This window comes from Syngnathus acus, chromosome 20, assembly GCF_901709675.1.
Source record: "Syngnathus acus chromosome 20, fSynAcu1.2, whole genome shotgun sequence".
Taxonomy (NCBI): Eukaryota; Metazoa; Chordata; class Actinopteri; order Syngnathiformes; family Syngnathidae; genus Syngnathus; species Syngnathus acus.
In genome coordinates this window covers 6,605,133-6,622,462 of record NC_051104.1, presented here as the reverse complement: position 1 = coordinate 6,622,462, position 17,330 = coordinate 6,605,133, and the positions used below count along the sequence as shown (strand labels likewise).

The window sequence follows — 17,330 nt, the reverse complement described above, 5'->3', positions numbered from 1 at the left end:
TTTTCCCCCTTCCCTGCTGCTCAATTTTTTTTCTCCTCTCGATCATCCTCATGACGATTTGTATGACGATTTCCATGCATGTGTCGGCGAAATCAATGAATGACGTGGACAAATGAACGTGCTTTGGCACAAGTCATTTTCTTCATGATGTATCTGTCCATTGGCCTTGACCTGGGGGTAACACGCCAATAAACACACTGAGATGACTCGCTGGTAATGATGATTATGGTTGTTTATGTTTGGCAGACACTTTTCAATTACAATGACTGCCAGAGGTTTTGTAGCCCTGTGTGTGTACTAACTGCGTATGTGCGGCGGTTGAAAGGGGTGTGGTATTGTGTCCTTTATCAAGAAGACATGCCAATTAGGGACACAGCTATTCATATTAAACCTCCCTCCCACTACATCCTCCTCTCTCCATTCTGAGGTATTTTTCCATTCCTACACTCAGCGATGACCTGTGATACTGTGTGTGTGTGTACTTGTTTGTGTAGATTTGGGCTTTCCGGTATGCAGAGTGAATTTACTAGAGCGTGAAGCTAGCGCCTAACAGCGGGCAAAGGAACTGTCAGGAAGGTGGATCGCATTATGGGTGCTCTCAGGTTGAAACTGTTGGAAAAACTCATTATTCTTTCCCCGCCCTGTCTGCTGCGTAGACAACATGGACATCCCGCCTCAGAGTACATGCGCTGCAGGCAAACAGGAACTAAACTATACAATTTGCACTCCATTTCTCTTTAACCTTTGCTCTCCAATTAAATGCTCACTGAATCAATTTTTGGAGACAAATGACCAAGGGGTGGGAAATGCAAAGTAACGCACTATACATCATCAAAAACTGTATGATGGGGAAAAAATCATTGTTATATTCCTTGAACTGTAGAAGGGAAAATCAACAGCAGTACTTTTTCTGTTCATTTTTTTTTAGTATTGATTATCTTGATGCAACTGAGGTCAAGTGGAGTGCACTACGACTGGATATTGTTTTTTTTACTAATATGTGCAGCTGTTTTCATATGAGCAGTAGATCAAATGGCAATGTTGAAATGACATATTTGCACGTTTGATGTCGTTTCAAACCGCTTCCAACAAATTCACTTGTGGTTCTTAGGCAAGTTAGTGCCAAAACAAGCTGTCAATCCAATCACAGGACATTTTAGATGTTTATTTTTTAGCTTCTTTGAGTTTGTTGACTCATTTTCATTGCTTTGTGACCTATTGTTGCCATCAACTGCCAATCAATGTAATTGTGAGCAACATAGATCTTAACAAATGGGACAGCATTTAAATGTGATTACTCAACAGCATACCTAGTGGCCAAAACATCCACAGTCTCCTCTCCAATTTGAAAAGCACGGTAGACCTTTGAAGATCAAACCATATGGGATCGACAGGGGAGGGCCGCATGTATTTCAAATTCAGCCTCAGATCTCGATCAGAGCTGAGGGTTTGCCAAATTGGATTAAAGAGCAGATTAAATCAGGACTAATAAGAACACGAAGAGAATACATGCCAGGCAAGAAACGTGGCAAGGCGAGGCAGACAGTGTGCAGAGCTTGACCAAAGGAGCGAGGAGACCGATGTGAGAGATGAAGGCAGAGCAAATGCGTACTGAAGAGAAACCGGCGAGAAAATGGCGAGACGGATAAAGGCAAAAAAAAGAGCCTCGGAAACCAAAAGGTATGAGAGAGCAAGGAAAAGGTAGGAGGATGTATAGAGAGGGCTAAATATGTGGGAGTGATGGAGATTGAGAGAAATGTCATCGGGGTCGAGGGGTTCTTTGAGTCCAATGATGGATAGATGGTCCATGAGAGGAGAAGGACGGATGTACAAAAGAAACACACACTTGTTGAGATAAGCACAAAAACAAGATATACCCTTTATAGTAGACTCCCAGGTCACTGTTAATATGGCTCCCAGTACGGGAAAAAAAAATGTTCTGAAGATGATATGAGGCTAACAAAGAGTGACTGGAGCAGAGCAGAGTGACAAGATTCAGCTCTCAACAAACAAATAGCCAGACAAGAAAAGAGCAAGAACAGAGACGAAGATGAATTGATCCACTACTTTGCGGCCCCACTGGACTGAAAATGTTTGTGTTTCTGGGGGTGTTGGAGATTTTTTACTCATTTGATTCTAAGCCCATGAGATTGAGTTTATATTTGAGTTGACATAAAAAGCACAGGACAAAACATTTGTGTTTCCAAGAAAAAATCTGGGGTTAAACTGACTTTACTATTACGCATGAAGTAATACGGCCATGTTTTTTTAATCCTTATTTGCTTATGTAAAATGCTCCTGACTTTGACTCGTGAGGTCAGTTTTTGAAAATTGGACTCATGCGGTGATATATTTTGATTATATAAGAAAAAAAGCTCCCGTAGGGCCAGCCGTAGACACCCTACCAAGGAATCCTCACTGTGAAAGTATTTTAATGAGTCCACATGGGGGAGGTTATAACTGACACAAGTGTGTCTGGAAGCAAATTTTTTTTTTGATGGCTAGGTTACTTAAAAAAATATGCTGTTGTAATATGGTACCTCCCTTTCCAAACATAGCGTGACACAACAGAGCTTTTGTTCAGCTTTTGTAGTGACACGTAAATGTGTTTATTTTAGCCCTATTGTTGATCAATTAAAAAAAAAAATGTTAATCACGTTCAAAGAAATTGATACAGTCATCATAAGGGGGTCCCAAGACAACGCCACTCCAGGCTTTACTTTCCCGAGAGATTATTTCCTTCGGGAACATTTAGCATGTTTGTTGGCTGTTCAAGGGGAAGGAAGCAAAAGTGGATCAGATTATACATTCAATTTGGGCTCTTTATTTTATAGAACATAACTCTTGTGTGTTTATCTCCTGTGTATTGTGTTTCAGATTTTCCTATTAAGAAAGCTGGAGTAAGTTTTTATTAGAACTCATGTGAAAATGCGGATTAGAAGTAGTATTTCAAAAAATTAGGTGGGCTACGATACAACACAGATGTCCATTCACTGGCTTCTAGGATTCAGCGACAACATCATCATATCTAACACCATTTGATGACGTTTTTTTCTTTCCCCAGATGGAACTCCCTACACATGGTGGGTGGGCCGGGGCAGTGAGAAGCACTTCTATTGGGGTGGCTCGGGTCCTGGCATCCAGAAATGTGCCTGCGGCATCGACAGGAACTGCACTGACCCCAGATACGACTGCAACTGCGACGCCGACCACTCGCAATGGCAAGTTGGACTGTACTGTTAAATGCAATTGTGTGGTTAATGCAGAAACACATCACTGGTTAAATAAGCCGTTTGTTGCCAGGTCCATCAAATGAAGAATCCACTATATTGAGATTCATCTGTGTTGTTTATCCTGACGTAATTGCAATTGTTGGCTAGTTTTGTGATTTTGCCTGACCTTGGCTGAGAGATTATTTGGAAATCTTTGGAACAAGATTTGGAGACGAACCTTTTTAACGACATTCCTAAATTAAAAATCAACAAAGCTGTTTCTGGTCCGGGAACCTCTAAATTGTTTGGCTAGGTTTCACCCTTTGTGTTAAGGTCACCCCTAGAAATCCTGAACAAAACTTTTTTTTTTCCTCAGAAGTTTTGAAACAGCTTATTAATTCTGAAACTCAAATAGTGAAGGTCAAGGGGCCTATTAAGCACACATTTTGTTTCATGATCACACACTCCATTACTGAGTATTGCAAGCGGCTTACGCCATCACTGAATGCATGAATCTCATTTCCAGCGACTTATAGTGCCATTTTTTTGAGCATCTGTTTGTCTATTGTAGTAGTCTAAATTCAAAAGCATCATGATGAGTGTCACTACCCGTAAGGTATTCAAACACACAACACTGATACCACAGTCCTTTTTTTAGCCATCTGATGGATATTCTTCATAAACCAACCCAATTGGCTTTGGATCATATTTGACTAATTTGGTACTTTACTCATTCTAATTTGACCTTGTCTTTCAGGAGAGAAGATTCTGGTCTCTTGACTTATAAGGAACACCTGCCGGTCAGCCAAGTTGCAGTGGGCGACACCAACCGAGCTGGTTCCGAGGCCAAGCTGAGTGTTGGACCCTTACGTTGCCAGGGAGATGGTGAGTGAGTGTTACCATATAGAGTGAGAAAGTACTGCAGGTTTATTTATGTAGTACATTTCATGCACAAGGCAACACAATGTCCACCAAAAAAAAAAAAAGGTTATTTATTTCATTTAATGTAGTTATTTTATTTCACCCAGCATCCATGGAAGTGGAATTACTCAAAAACACCAAGCGACAATCAAAGCACCCGCCGAAGGTTATTGCATGAACTCTAAATGAAAGCCCTCCCTGAAATCAAGTCAACACTGTGAATATGTTGAAGTTACAGAAAAAAAAAAATGAAGTCAGCTTCATGGTGAGCACTGAGGAGGTGCTTTCAAAGCATGTTAAAGGTTGCCGCTGTGGCTCAAAGCCTGTATTCACTGCTTTGTAATGATCAGTAGATCTTAAAAGAAACTTCCATCTTTACAGGAGGCCTGTTCAGGAAGACGAAAAACACATAGGGGATTAGCCGCAGGCAGGTATGAAATACAATCTAGTGCATAAAGATGAATTAGGAGCGATGGCATAATTAAGGGGAAATATGTGCGTTAATGACCGAAGCTGCTGAGAAGACTATCTCTTCCAAAATTCTCAGCTGGTTGCAGAGGCATGGGTGTGTAACCTTTTTGTGAAAGGTTCAGCAAAGGTTGGATCAAAAGAACACCTCCAGTCTTGTTATCGGCCTTATTAAAAATTCTCCTGTTGACAGAGTGCAAAGCCTTTTAACGGTGCAGGCTAGCAAATGGCAGCTTAGTTTTGCTGTTAAGTCGAAGACATTTTCTAGACAAGGCATACTTTAAATGGTCATGATCTTTAAAGGAATACATCTTAGGAAGAGTGCTCTAGTGGATCCTTTTTGAAATTCTGAATGGCAGGTTGGATTGTAGTTGAATTATTTTTTATTTTTTTTGAGTGGCAGAATAACATTGGAAAACACACTGCAACATATTTGTTTCTTTTATAGTCAAGAATAACAAAATAAAGGCACGCTTCTTGGAGTATAACCTTGATTTGCACGGCAACTACCAATTTTGTAATTTACCCGCCATGACCAATTTAAACCATGACCCATGAACAATTCCACAATGCTACACGTTTCCAAAATATTTATTGTGCAAGTTTGGAAGTAAAGCACAAATGACACAATTGTCAACAAGTTGTCGACTATTATGCTAAAAACACAAAAGAAAATATGACTAGCACTCTAATTAAAAATCCTCAACTGTAGATTAATACTTAAATCATTGATAGAATTATTGATAGTTTGCTAACCAAGAACGTTCTAATTAATTGCTGTTTGGCATTAGCACTTTTCTCCCTTTGCTATCCAACATTGCTGTCTTTGTGTACTATGGTAATGGTAATTACCTTCAAGAAAAGGACAACTTGTTCTAATGGTAATAGAAATAGCACATTATTAGAATGACTTGGCTGTGGACTGCCCGTCGAGGCATTGTTAGAAACATTTGGAAAGTGTTAAGCCTCTATTAAATTTTACTGCTACTGGTTTAACTGGCTGTTAATTAAAAATACCAGGAGAGGAAACAAGTCAAAGCTGATCAGGCATAGCATTTAGGCCATTGCTGCATTTGAGTGTTTAAGTAGCTTTGTCCTCATACTTGCTTATTATTTAGGAAAACTTCTGTGGGGAGAGAATGTATCTGAAGATGAGCAGATTTATTCATATATATGCATGTAAGAATAAAATCTTTGTGATCTTGCTCATCTTTTATCCATGTCTTTCCCTGTAGCTTAAGTTTGCTTTTATTTCTGCCACACACACATCCTTGCTGTTTCCCTCCCAAAGTTCATCTAATCAATGCACTCTGCTTTTGGTCAAGTGGAAGACACCCACTGATTTGGTAGCTTTTGCCCTGCAGGATTGACCATTTGTGCTCTCAGCGCTCCCGCACTTTGTTGAGCTCCTACCTGCCGAGTGTCAGTCCTGCTGATTAATTGCAACACTCGCCTATCACATCAGTCACGCTTGACGATCTCCTCACAGTCGATAATGGAAAAGATGCTCTGGCACAAAGGATGAGTTGTAAAACACTTGCAGGATTTTCCATGTCGATACAGTAGCTATCTAATGCGAAATGAATACATTTTCCATTTTCTATGCTCACTGTGTTTAGAATGTCGCAGGAAACCAAAATAGGTCGAATAAGTCGGGCACAAACTTACGCTTATATTGGGGGGAAAAAAATGTCTCTAGACAAAAATTGCACTTTTTAAATTCCCCATTTAAAAATATGAAACTGAAAAAGTTCCTTCAATTCTATGTTTGTTCTTATTTTTACTCACGTCATCTGTTTGATGTTTTTCCCGATTTAATCTTTTATTCATAACGGAATTTTATCCAGTAAAGATAAAGGTTCTGTTTGCAACCTGGTTTGACGTAACAAAATACCACCGGTGTCCTGGAAAGTAATAACCTGAGTATAAGGAAAGCAAACATGGATTTAATCTCTGGTGCAAGGCAGCTTGATCATTATGATAATAATGCTTTGTGTATCTTCTTGTCGACTGCACATTTTTCACACTAAAGCAAATGATGGAACGGCAATCTCCTCGCTCGGCACAAGTGTAGATATGAACCTTTTAACGCTCACCGAGATACATTTAAAACCAACTGAAGCGTCTCATGATGAAATAGCACCCGCTTAAACTCCCAGCCTGGCCGACAGGAAGTGGCCTGATTCTGTTCAGGATGCAGAACATGACAAACCACCTGGCCTGCCTCCTTACTGGTGTCATACTCATTATGGGTCCCTCATCAACAATCTGGCCGCGCTCTTACTAATGTCTCATCATCACGGAGCTGCCACCATACAAACAAACCATTATTAAATGACCCGTGACATCACATCTGCGCGTGTGTGTGTATGTGGCAGTATGGCTGGCACAATTACCAAAGACAGAGCACTCTCGCAGTTATTTTTGCCTTACTCTTTCAACTTCGGAAATAACAATGACTTTGAGATACGTCCAGATATTGCTGATCAAGAAATGTGAACATGGGACCCATTAAACATGTATTAGAAATGTCACATTTAAATAGCAACTTGGTACGTGATGGATGCCGCTCATACTGTGCGTGACGCTCGGCTGCCATACAATTATGGCTTTCAAAGGGAATGACTAATGTCTTTTGAAGGAAACTTTTGATGCATGATTGTCTGCGTGTAGTGTAGTCAGGTGTGTAATGCATGCAAGAGCAAGTGTGTGCACATGCTTTTGCATTCATGGAACCCATTGCCCTGCCGCCTGTACAGTCATCAGCAAGACAGAGAAGAATTAGTCACATTTACTTATGTTAAAATAGGTTCAGCAATTAATAATAATAGATGGTAATGAAAATGGCTTGTGCGAAATAATACAAAGCGTTGAGTGAATATTCTGTCATAACGTGCAGTGTGAAGCGTGGCTTGTGGCTGACCATAAATGAGGCAGTAACATAATAACGATAATGAATAGATAATATATTCACTCATACAACAAGGGCTCGTTGCTATTGTGTTTGTTGATAACAAGGAAGGAAATTATGTTTGTGTATTCATTGTACATATATAAGCTCCTACAGTGAGGTCTTGATGGGTAAAGGGAGGGATTCATATTGTAGAGTTTGATAAATATCCGATGGTCTCAATTTGTGTCAAGTTTTATGTTTGCCAAAATAATCCCCCTGGTTTATTTCAATGGGATGTCCCTTCCACTCACCACTTCCTATTGAATGATACTCCGGATTGCTTGCCTAAAGCTATAAATCTGTCTTTTTTTTTTTTTTTTTTTTGAATCACGAGTAATAATTTAATAGGGTTGTAAAATGATTTGATAGTGACAGCCCTAATTTGAAGCCAAACTTGCTAAAATAAAAATCTTTAAACATGTTTATCATTTATTCATGCAAATATGATATGATGATAGGTTAACACCCTATCATCTTTGCAAGCTGCTGAATAAAGATTCAAACATAATTGCGTATTATGTTTGTCCTATATTATTCGCACTGAACACCTCCTAATGGCCGCCATGAATTTCAAGTTTTAATGTGTTTGTGTATTTGGAAATCTCCACTCTAATGACTCAATAGGTCAAAGCAGTCATCCGTACCATCTGCTGGTGCGAGAACATAGTGTGGATAATGCTATTTTCTTTTATGTTATTCCTCGCCAAATCATGCTGGTTTATGAGCAGGAAAAATCCCTACAGTGGCCCTTCATACAATACAATATTCCCTTTGAATTATTAATTTGTTCAATTCATTATAAACCAAGTGAAATAGTCAATTGAAGCTCAATGCCAAGTCATGAGATATTATAGATTTTAAAAAGGGGAAGAAATTAAAAGCCAAAGCTGCCTCTTCTCAAAATGAAGGTTACGCTACATTGGCTGAGCAATGCTCCAGACACAGAGAACAAGAGGCAGCACAAACAGAAGGGCAATTTCTTGTATGCACCTTGAGAACCAATTAAACAGATAAAATGGCTTGTCAAAGAAAGCACTTATAACTTGATTTGAATTTCCCTGAAAGGCACTCTGCTTTCTTGTGTGCTGAAATGTAACATGAAAAATGTTCACGCACAAAAGAGTTTAGATTAGAAGCTTCACCAAACAACTTGAAAAGATTGCATTTTTGAAGCCGGTAAATGCTTATACTGTATCCATAAGCCTTGATGTCCAATTTTTGGGGGCCACACTTATCTTTATATTCAGCAGATTTAGTTTATTTAACTCGCTCAAACCAACCCAGTGTTTCAATGTGAAGAATACAAAGAAGTCATATTATTTTAACTTGAATGCTCTATACAGCTGCCTTTACCCTGACAACCAGGGATTAAATGCATTACTAAGTGCAGTGTGAAAAGGCCTTTAAGAATAATAGCTATATAATACAACTTTCTGTCAAGATGACAACTTGACAAGGCAAATAATTGTTCCTTTTTTTTTTTTTCCAGGATTTTGGGGTGACCAGTGTTACTGGGTTCTATCATAAACACCCCTGTAATGAATAAGAAAAGTGTTTCTAGCAGAAGCAGTATATTTCCACTGCTCAAAGCTCCAAAACTTCAGCTCAATCGTGTGATGTGTTTTGTAAGAGGGACTTTGACCACAAACTTTCTCATTTCTTTTACTTTGCGTTCCACTCTACTGATGCTTTGCCAATATTTGCCTTTAAGTATCACACATTCAAATAAGACATTCCTATGCATAAAAGCTTTTATCACCATAGCGAGGTGAAAGTACAAATAATGAATATAGCACACTGGTTGAAACATCTACACTACTCCTCTCTGCAACTCTGTTCACGCCACTCAAATTTCCTACACCTCCTACCTGAGCTCCTTTGAGCTCTTTCTCCATAACCTCCCACGTTTTTTTTCCCCTCTTGTTGTCTCTCTCCCTCCTCCTGAAACGTGACTCAGCCTCAGGCTGTACTTCTTTATCCTTGTGTCCTTCCTGCTCCTATATGTCGCTGTCAGCCTTTTCGCCGCCTTTCTTTCTCGCTGGCGGGTTTGACGTTTCAGGCAGAGCATACAAAGCAATATCACACTAGCGTTGACTTTTTCCCAATCTGCTAATGTGTGTTGGCGGTTCGATTTTGTCAATGAACAGTACAGAAGCATTTAATAGTCGTCGGAAATGACTTTGGTGATTTCTTTTTCAGTTGGGCTCCATGATTATTATTTTTCTATTATTTTTTTTTAACTGTACAGAGAAAATCAAGGGGAAATTTTAGTCACTCTGAGTCACTCAGAAAATCTGAACTCATTTGTCAATAGTGTATCATAGTGAGAATACAGTTGTTTATTTCTGTGGCCTGAATTTACTCAACTCAGCAATAATTCTCATAGTCCTGTAGATAAAAAAGTATTACAATATAAAAATAATGGGAAAAGCAATAATGGGTGGCCATGCATGTTTGTATGGTACACGTGTGTATCCATAGCCGCTGTCTGCCCTTGCCCCTGGTGACAGGATGCAAGGCAATCAGGATAACGGAGACCTAAGCTATGTCATGCGGGAACACTTATCGCAAAGATTCAGGAGGCACAACACACACACACACACATTCTTATGCAGATGCACAGAGCTAAAGTCTGTGAACCGGCAAACACACAGGGACGACAAGTCTGCTTGCTATGCTTTTTGAAACTTGCCTTATGCCTACATAAACATGCTTGAGCTTCACATTCCGTATCTTGAGACAATACTTATTTCTCAATTAAAATTAGTTTTACATTCCAATCATGCAAACACAGTTGACACCACATTCGCTTCTTAATTTTGATACTTTTAAAATGTCTTCTCCCTTTATGAAGCACAAGATCCCCCTGAGCAATCAGTGCCACACAAAGCCACGACAAGGCGAAGGGATCCAGCGACGGTGGCGTCACTTCATCAACCACAGTCTGATAATTCATCAGCAGCTGTTTAGCATGAAGCTACTTTGTCTTCATTAGCTGCCGCTTCTTCGGCTTCAATCAAAAGTCATTAGAAAAGTTGTTATCAGAAGTCGGGCCAGACTTTAACTCCCATCACCGCCCGCGACTCCCCATTCGGAATGAAAAGACATTATCTGATTGTGCTGCTGTTTTTTAAATTATAATCATTTGTTCATTACATTTTACTGATCTTGCAGAGAGTTACATTAAAAGCCCTCCATAGAAAGTTTTTAAATGATGGAATCATTTTATTGTGGCACATCAAGAAATAGACGTGACATAATTGCGTTTGAATAATATAAGCCAGATTTCAATCAAGTCAATTTTATATGTGGATATTTAAATTCAAACCTTCATATATTTATCATTAAATAGATAATTGTGGGGGACTAAATCTATTCCTCTGTGGTTTTTTTACAGACAACTACTGGAACGCCGCTTCATTCACCACCCCGTCATCCTACCTTCACTTTGCTACCTTCCAGGGAGAGACCAGTGCTGACATCTCGTTCTATTTCAAGACCAGCGCACCATATGGGGTCTTCCTGGAAAACCTTGGCAACACAGACTTCATACGTTTGGAGCTGAAATGTAAGTTTTTATTCCTCCGCACATTTTCCTCCTGTGGTGTATGTGATGGTATGTAAATTTGTTTTTTGCATTTTAAAATTCTACTTCATGCAATCAGTGTTTTCCACAGAAACACATGCTTTATGTTTCTTTAAATTACGGACCAAAAAAAAAAAAAAAAAAGGCAAATAGGCACACCGTCCTCTCAAAGATTTTCCTACATAGATGACACACATGCCCACACAGCCCCTGTCACTGTAATTGTGTGTATTTTCACCCACGGTGAAATCTACTTCACAAGTTGTGTTCAAACGTCCCCTCTCACAAAAATAATAAGGTTCTATGTCAGTGTGTCACTACATCTTTTGTTTCAGATGTGGTTTCTGGGAGTGGAAATCTAGCACAACAATATGTGTTGGGAAAATTCTGCAACTAGTGTCACAAAAGATGTTTCAAACCTAAAATACGCTCGACAAGTTTTCAGTGAGTGCCTGACAATCAACTGGCATTTCTACAAAAAGATTTGAAGGCATTTGCTTTCTTCAGCGCGCAAGAGGAGGTGGTGAGTATTGTGGCAGGACAATTTGTGGCTGTTTCAAACGTCACAAGATGCCTGCTTACAATGCCACGGCCATCCCATAGTTCCTGGACAAGACAAGCAACCACCCTAATGACACAACCTAGTGACAAGTTTTGTTTTTTTTCGTTGCCGAGCTCAAGCCAAGCGACGTACGTTTTTCTTTAATAAAACTGTGTGCCTTGTTTATTTATTTTTTCCTTTTTACCCTTTGAGATCTTGCAATGAAAAGGGCATTATAAATAAAAATTATTATTTTGTTTTATTATTATTATTAGATATTTTTGACAGGGGAAGAAAAGATAAACAACTGAGATAATGTGGTTGAGTATATTCTAAATTAACCAATTACATTTCAATCTTGTTAGATACGAGTAAGTGCGTGCCTGTGAGCATTTAAAGTGCTTCAGATCAACTAAAAAAAGAACAAAAATCTGATGCTTTCTAGCAGCAGAATAAAAAAACTGTCCTTAAATATTTTAGAGACAACGCTGACAGGTGTTTGAAGTAAATGGGAGCATTATTGATGGCTACTAAATAATGAGACATCTGTCCAATGTCCCCTTTCGGAGTCTCTTTACATGTCATGCAGAAGGTTACCATGATCCTTTTCCCGCAGCTGTAATTACGATGTGTGTGGCGACAGTGGATTTCACTCTGATTAAGTGTTAAAACTGCAATTAAGTCATTCCCTATCTTCAATTTAATCATGCCTGGCACAACTGTGTATGTGCTTCAAAGTGGATTTGAAACTTTGGTGTCAAAGGGGTCATGCTGACCGTGCCCCGCTGCTCTGCCAAGTCTTCCTTTATTTAGTCAGAGGCCAAGCGGAATGATTTTGGAACAGAAAAATCATCTCAGATGGATAAAAATGTCAATATGTCTTTATATCCTTCTGAACGTCAAAGTTTTCGAGATGTTTGCCAAGCAGTGTGTTGCTTGTCTTCTGAAAGTGTCTACATTCCCAAAGACTGACTTGTGAGAAAACTGTGTGTTGCCTGGGTGTCAAAGAACCCCAGCATCCCTTAGACACCCCCTCCCCCTCGCCACAACATTGATTTCTTTTCTCCCCTGCTGTGCTATCATCTTGCATTTTTCCGCACACAGTTGGACACGCAATCACAAAAAAGAACTGTGTGTATGTGTTCACGCACTCACCAACATACTCACATATTAACACATTCAATCTCTGCCCTCTTGCAAGGTGAAAAAAAAAACATTTTAAGCAATCGAGTCTGGGCATGAAATGACCAGCATTAAACCCGAATAAAATGACTATGACAGCACAGGAGCTCAAATTTCTCAGGTGCACACACATTGCTGTGACCTCAGTAGACACAAAGGTGTCAGATGGCTGCTATTTCTCTTTGAATCTCACAAGAAGAAGGCATGGACATAATTGAGAGGCTGCTCTGAAGACTCACTGTGAGCGCTAACAGGATTTGAGGGAGTATGGAAGGCTCTTAAAGTGCAGGAATATTTTACCTCAGGGCATCTCCATGGCTATGTATGCACCATTTGAGACTCGTGGACACTTCTTGCCCCTGTGGTTATGAACATTGTTAGTCATTTTCAGATCAGGATTTTAGCTGAGGAATATACTCTACTGGATTGGGGAATTGTAAGATTGTATGAATGTCCCTGTTGAGGGAAGACCTCACAAGCCTTGAAGTGTGTTAAATTCTAGTGGCCACCAATTTCTGGCTTGCTGGAAAGTATTTCATGACAAAGAAGTAGCAGGAACTAATAAGAGCACTTAAGAGTTTTCTAACAGGGCAAGTTGAGCTGGGCAAATGAGAAATGCACTTCAAGAGGAGTGTTTTTTCACGGGCCGCATCGTAGTCACAGTTTCTTTCGGAGGCCCATTATGACTGTCAATGTTATATACAGTATAGGCTACGCCACAAACTGATGGATAATTAGTTTTGAAATCGGAGACTAGTAAAAACTGTTTAAATATTTTTAAAAGATGAATGCAAATAAAAACCTGTCAATTATTCCATTTTTTTTTTATAAATGAAGACAATTTTAATCTTGACACATGAAGTCGATGTACAATTTGTCTTCACGGGCCACATTCAATGATTTGGCGGGCCGTATCTGGCCCCCGGGCATTTAAATGCTAAATGTGCAAAAGTTATATATGTCATATACGTGATTTGTTAGTCATCAGGGTTGCCCAAAAAACTCTTAAGTGATAACCAAAGTTTTGGAGAGGGAATGGCTGAGAAGAAAAACTTCAATTTTGGTGTAAATCGACCTTAAAGTCCATATTTATTTGTCTTTTTATATAAGTTGCATTTTTCTCAATTTCCCGCTGAATTTATCGGTCATGAAAAATTGCAGGCATATGCAGGAGGTGGGTGTATTTGACGGTGTGCAATTTGGTGTTGATCCAAATTATGATTGTTGAGCCTTGGCTGAGATCCGTGCCTGCCCCCACTCAGTGCCAGCTTAGTTTGATAGTTTTTTCCGCTTAGCTCTTATTTTGTATCCAAAGATGAATAGAGAAATCACAAGAAGATAAAGATGACGATCAGGTGGCGTTTCTCAAGGCCGACATACAAATGTTTTACACGCTCAATTAAATCGAGATGATCACATAACTCGGTTTTGCCAAGCTTACCGTGCTGCACATAGATAATGGAATTATTCAAATCCTGCAGCACGTTCAGTCTGTACATTGAAATAAATTCTGTTCGTCACTGCCCTGCAGACCTGCTCTGTTCAACAAGGATCATTAAATCGGTGTTCTAAAGGCCGTCACATTGCTTTAACACCCGGCTGTTTGTCACTGAGCCGTCTATTTTCTTTTAGATTTATCTCATAGGTTAATGCTCTCAGCTTAGCTATATGATATCATTTGTCTTGAAAAATAATCCAAATAGAAGATTGGCTAATTGAATGCAAGTGAGCTGTAGAAGAAGAGAGAAATTGGAAGGACAGAATGGGTCGACTGCAAAAGAAATAAGACCGTTATTTCCCCTATCGACAAAACTCAATTAGCCTCTCTAATATCCGAATCAAATGAACCTATAATGAAGCAGAAAGATATACGTATAGTGCTGCCAAGTGGTCATTTGTCTTTTGGATTGTTGCTCCCCATTGTCTGTACTTCTGCCATATGCCCATTTTGTTCAGTTCAGAAGTCACATAGTCATGCCTAACATTGTGAATAGTGTATTAAATTGGATTTTTATATCACAACTGTGAATAGACTTTCCAGCTGCAAAAAAAAATAAAAAATAGAGTCCTCATTACCGCATTGTTCCCTTTTTAAGATAAAACATGTATGGGTGCCTCAGAAGTACAAATTAGGAGAGCTGCCATTCACGTGTTGGTAGTGATTTAAACTGTGAATTCTTCAGCAGGTGGCTCAATTTAAAAAAAAAAAAGACAAATACTCAAAGGATTTCTTCAAATATAAAACAGCGCCTCCTGTGGAAATGTTAAGTTTTCAACTCCGAGTAGTTGGAAGCCACTCCATTGGCTTTAATCCCTCCATTACACACATGCACACAAATTCAGTCATTATGAAAATTAATCATGCAGCCAAACAAGGTCATCGTGCTCTATTAAATTTTGCTGTCTTCCTCTGCTGCTAATTTACACAGGCTGTCATTTGTCTTCATGCATTTGTCTGCTTCCACTTCAGCTCCCGGCCTTGCCATCTTGCCAATGGCAAATAGAAATAGAAAATCACAGTCGGTCTGACATGAATATATGTCGTGCTAAAGCCAACAGTCGCTGGTACCTATCGACCTTGCCGGTGAGATTAGTGCTTGTCCACATCTGTCACGTATCACCGGGCAGAAATCTATACTAGCCAAATGAATTGCTTGGAAATAAATGAGCCATTAGATTAGAAATTGAGTGCACATTTACCTGTACAGATGACTGCTGCAAAAGAGGACGTCTGGGGCCTTTAGAAAGTGCCACTTTTATTGTAAAGGGTTATCATTATGGGATGTACATTTGGGATGTATATATTTTTACATACTATCCAGGACCCACCCAAAACCGATGTACGACTTTTCTTTCCTTCACACAGCTCCCCAAGTGGTCTCGTTTTCCTTCGACGTGGGGAACGGCCCGGTGGAGTTAAGCGTGCAATCGGACACGCCTCTCAACGACGACCAGTGGCACCGCGTAATGGCCGAGCGGAACATCAAAGAGGCGGTTCTCCTGCTGGACCAGACCTACCGTGTCTCTCGGCCAGCGCCGGCCCAGGGGCACACACGGTTAGAACTGTTCAGCCAGCTCTATGTGGGTGAGTCCAACAACCATCAGCACTTAAGGTTCTTCAACCAAATGTTGTCATTGGATGGAATTTTCTTTCAGCTTGGCAAGTGGAATAGAAAATGGATTGATGTTAATTAAAACATTTTTCATACCAGCTTTATCTCTTTAAGACCACCCATATATAGGGTAGTGGGAATATCTGAATGTTTAATACCTTTTTTCTAGTCCAATGAAAATTCTCTAATAGGCTCGAGTTCATCTTAATGCAAATCCCGCTTTCTCAATCACATTGGAGTTTCATATTTAATCACACATGGACACGCTTCTTCGGGAATTCCTCAGTGCTAAAGACTTTTTAATGAAGGTAAATCAGACAGCCAATATTGCTATGTGTGGGCTCTGCAACAAAATTCACCATGTGAGGTCACCGTTGTGCTTTTAAGCTATGACTCGTGTTTATTTTCAAATAGAATAAAAGGAGAGCCACTGAGTGTCTCCCAAAGACATGAACAGATCATCTCTCATTTTAACACTGACTCATGAAACATTTGGTTAAAGAGCTACGCTGAGTTCATTATGAGCCGAATCTGTTCTCTCCCTTTTTTGGTTTTATGTGATCTCTCACTGTGCTTTCCTATTTCCTTGTCATTTATCCCTTCAATAGTGGAGAAAGCAAACTTGCAAACGGCAGTCATAAAAAGCGAAATGATGTGCCGAGGCAACTAACGCGATGACGAGATTGTTCCAAATTCCAATCAGTCGCCCTACCTTGAGCTTCAGTCCTCATATGATTTCCTCAAATTGCCACTTTCATAACCTCCTTACCCTTCCTTGTCCCAGTTTGCCTCTTGGAGCGCATCAGTGACGCAAAAAAAGGATTTGACATGGTGGAAATGCTCTTTGCAATTTGATTCAGTGTTAGAAAACTGTAAATTCAACTGCTGTCAAATGGCACCTCATTCACGCCGCTTCATTTTCTGGTGTGTGAATTGTCCGGCTGTGCGTGGAAGAACAGCTTCGGTGAAATGAAAATATAGTCGGTACTGATGTGTTTGTGTCATTTCACAGCAAAACAAATCCCGGCCCTATTTTTGTGTTCCAGTGCCATCTCCATTTCTCCTCCTCTCAGTCAATGTGCTCCTCATCAAGCATTTGATTGCTTTCGTGTTTACTGCACAGTGGTTCATTTGCTTGAATGGCTTTGAAAGTGAATGTTTAGACCATCAACCTTCTGTCATTTACTTCACACTGTTAACTTTTAGCTCCCCGATTCACTTAAAACATGCATATAACTCTGATTCTCACATTTCATTCATTTAACCATCTGTTTGATGCCTCGCCCTCAATTAATGTGTGTTTTTAATTTTCGCATGCTCTATCTTTGAATCTTTTCTATTTTTTTTTTGTCCT

The 17,330-nt window shown here is 39.7% G+C and overlaps 1 protein-coding gene across 2 annotated transcripts in view; it reads left to right on the top strand.

The window, feature by feature from the left end:
• The window catches only part of cntnap2a (contactin associated protein 2a), a 137,293-nt gene that overhangs the window by 106,408 nt on the left and 13,555 nt on the right, over window positions 1-17,330 (top strand). For both annotated transcript variants that reach the window (XM_037280126.1, XM_037280125.1), the window contains exons 16-19: window positions 3,065-3,221; window positions 3,970-4,097; window positions 10,952-11,122; window positions 15,730-15,948. In XM_037280126.1, coding sequence (XP_037136021.1) covers window positions 3,065-3,221; window positions 3,970-4,097; window positions 10,952-11,122; window positions 15,730-15,948 — 675 coding nt within the window. The remainder of the gene's footprint in view (window positions 1-3,064; window positions 3,222-3,969; window positions 4,098-10,951; window positions 11,123-15,729; window positions 15,949-17,330) is intronic.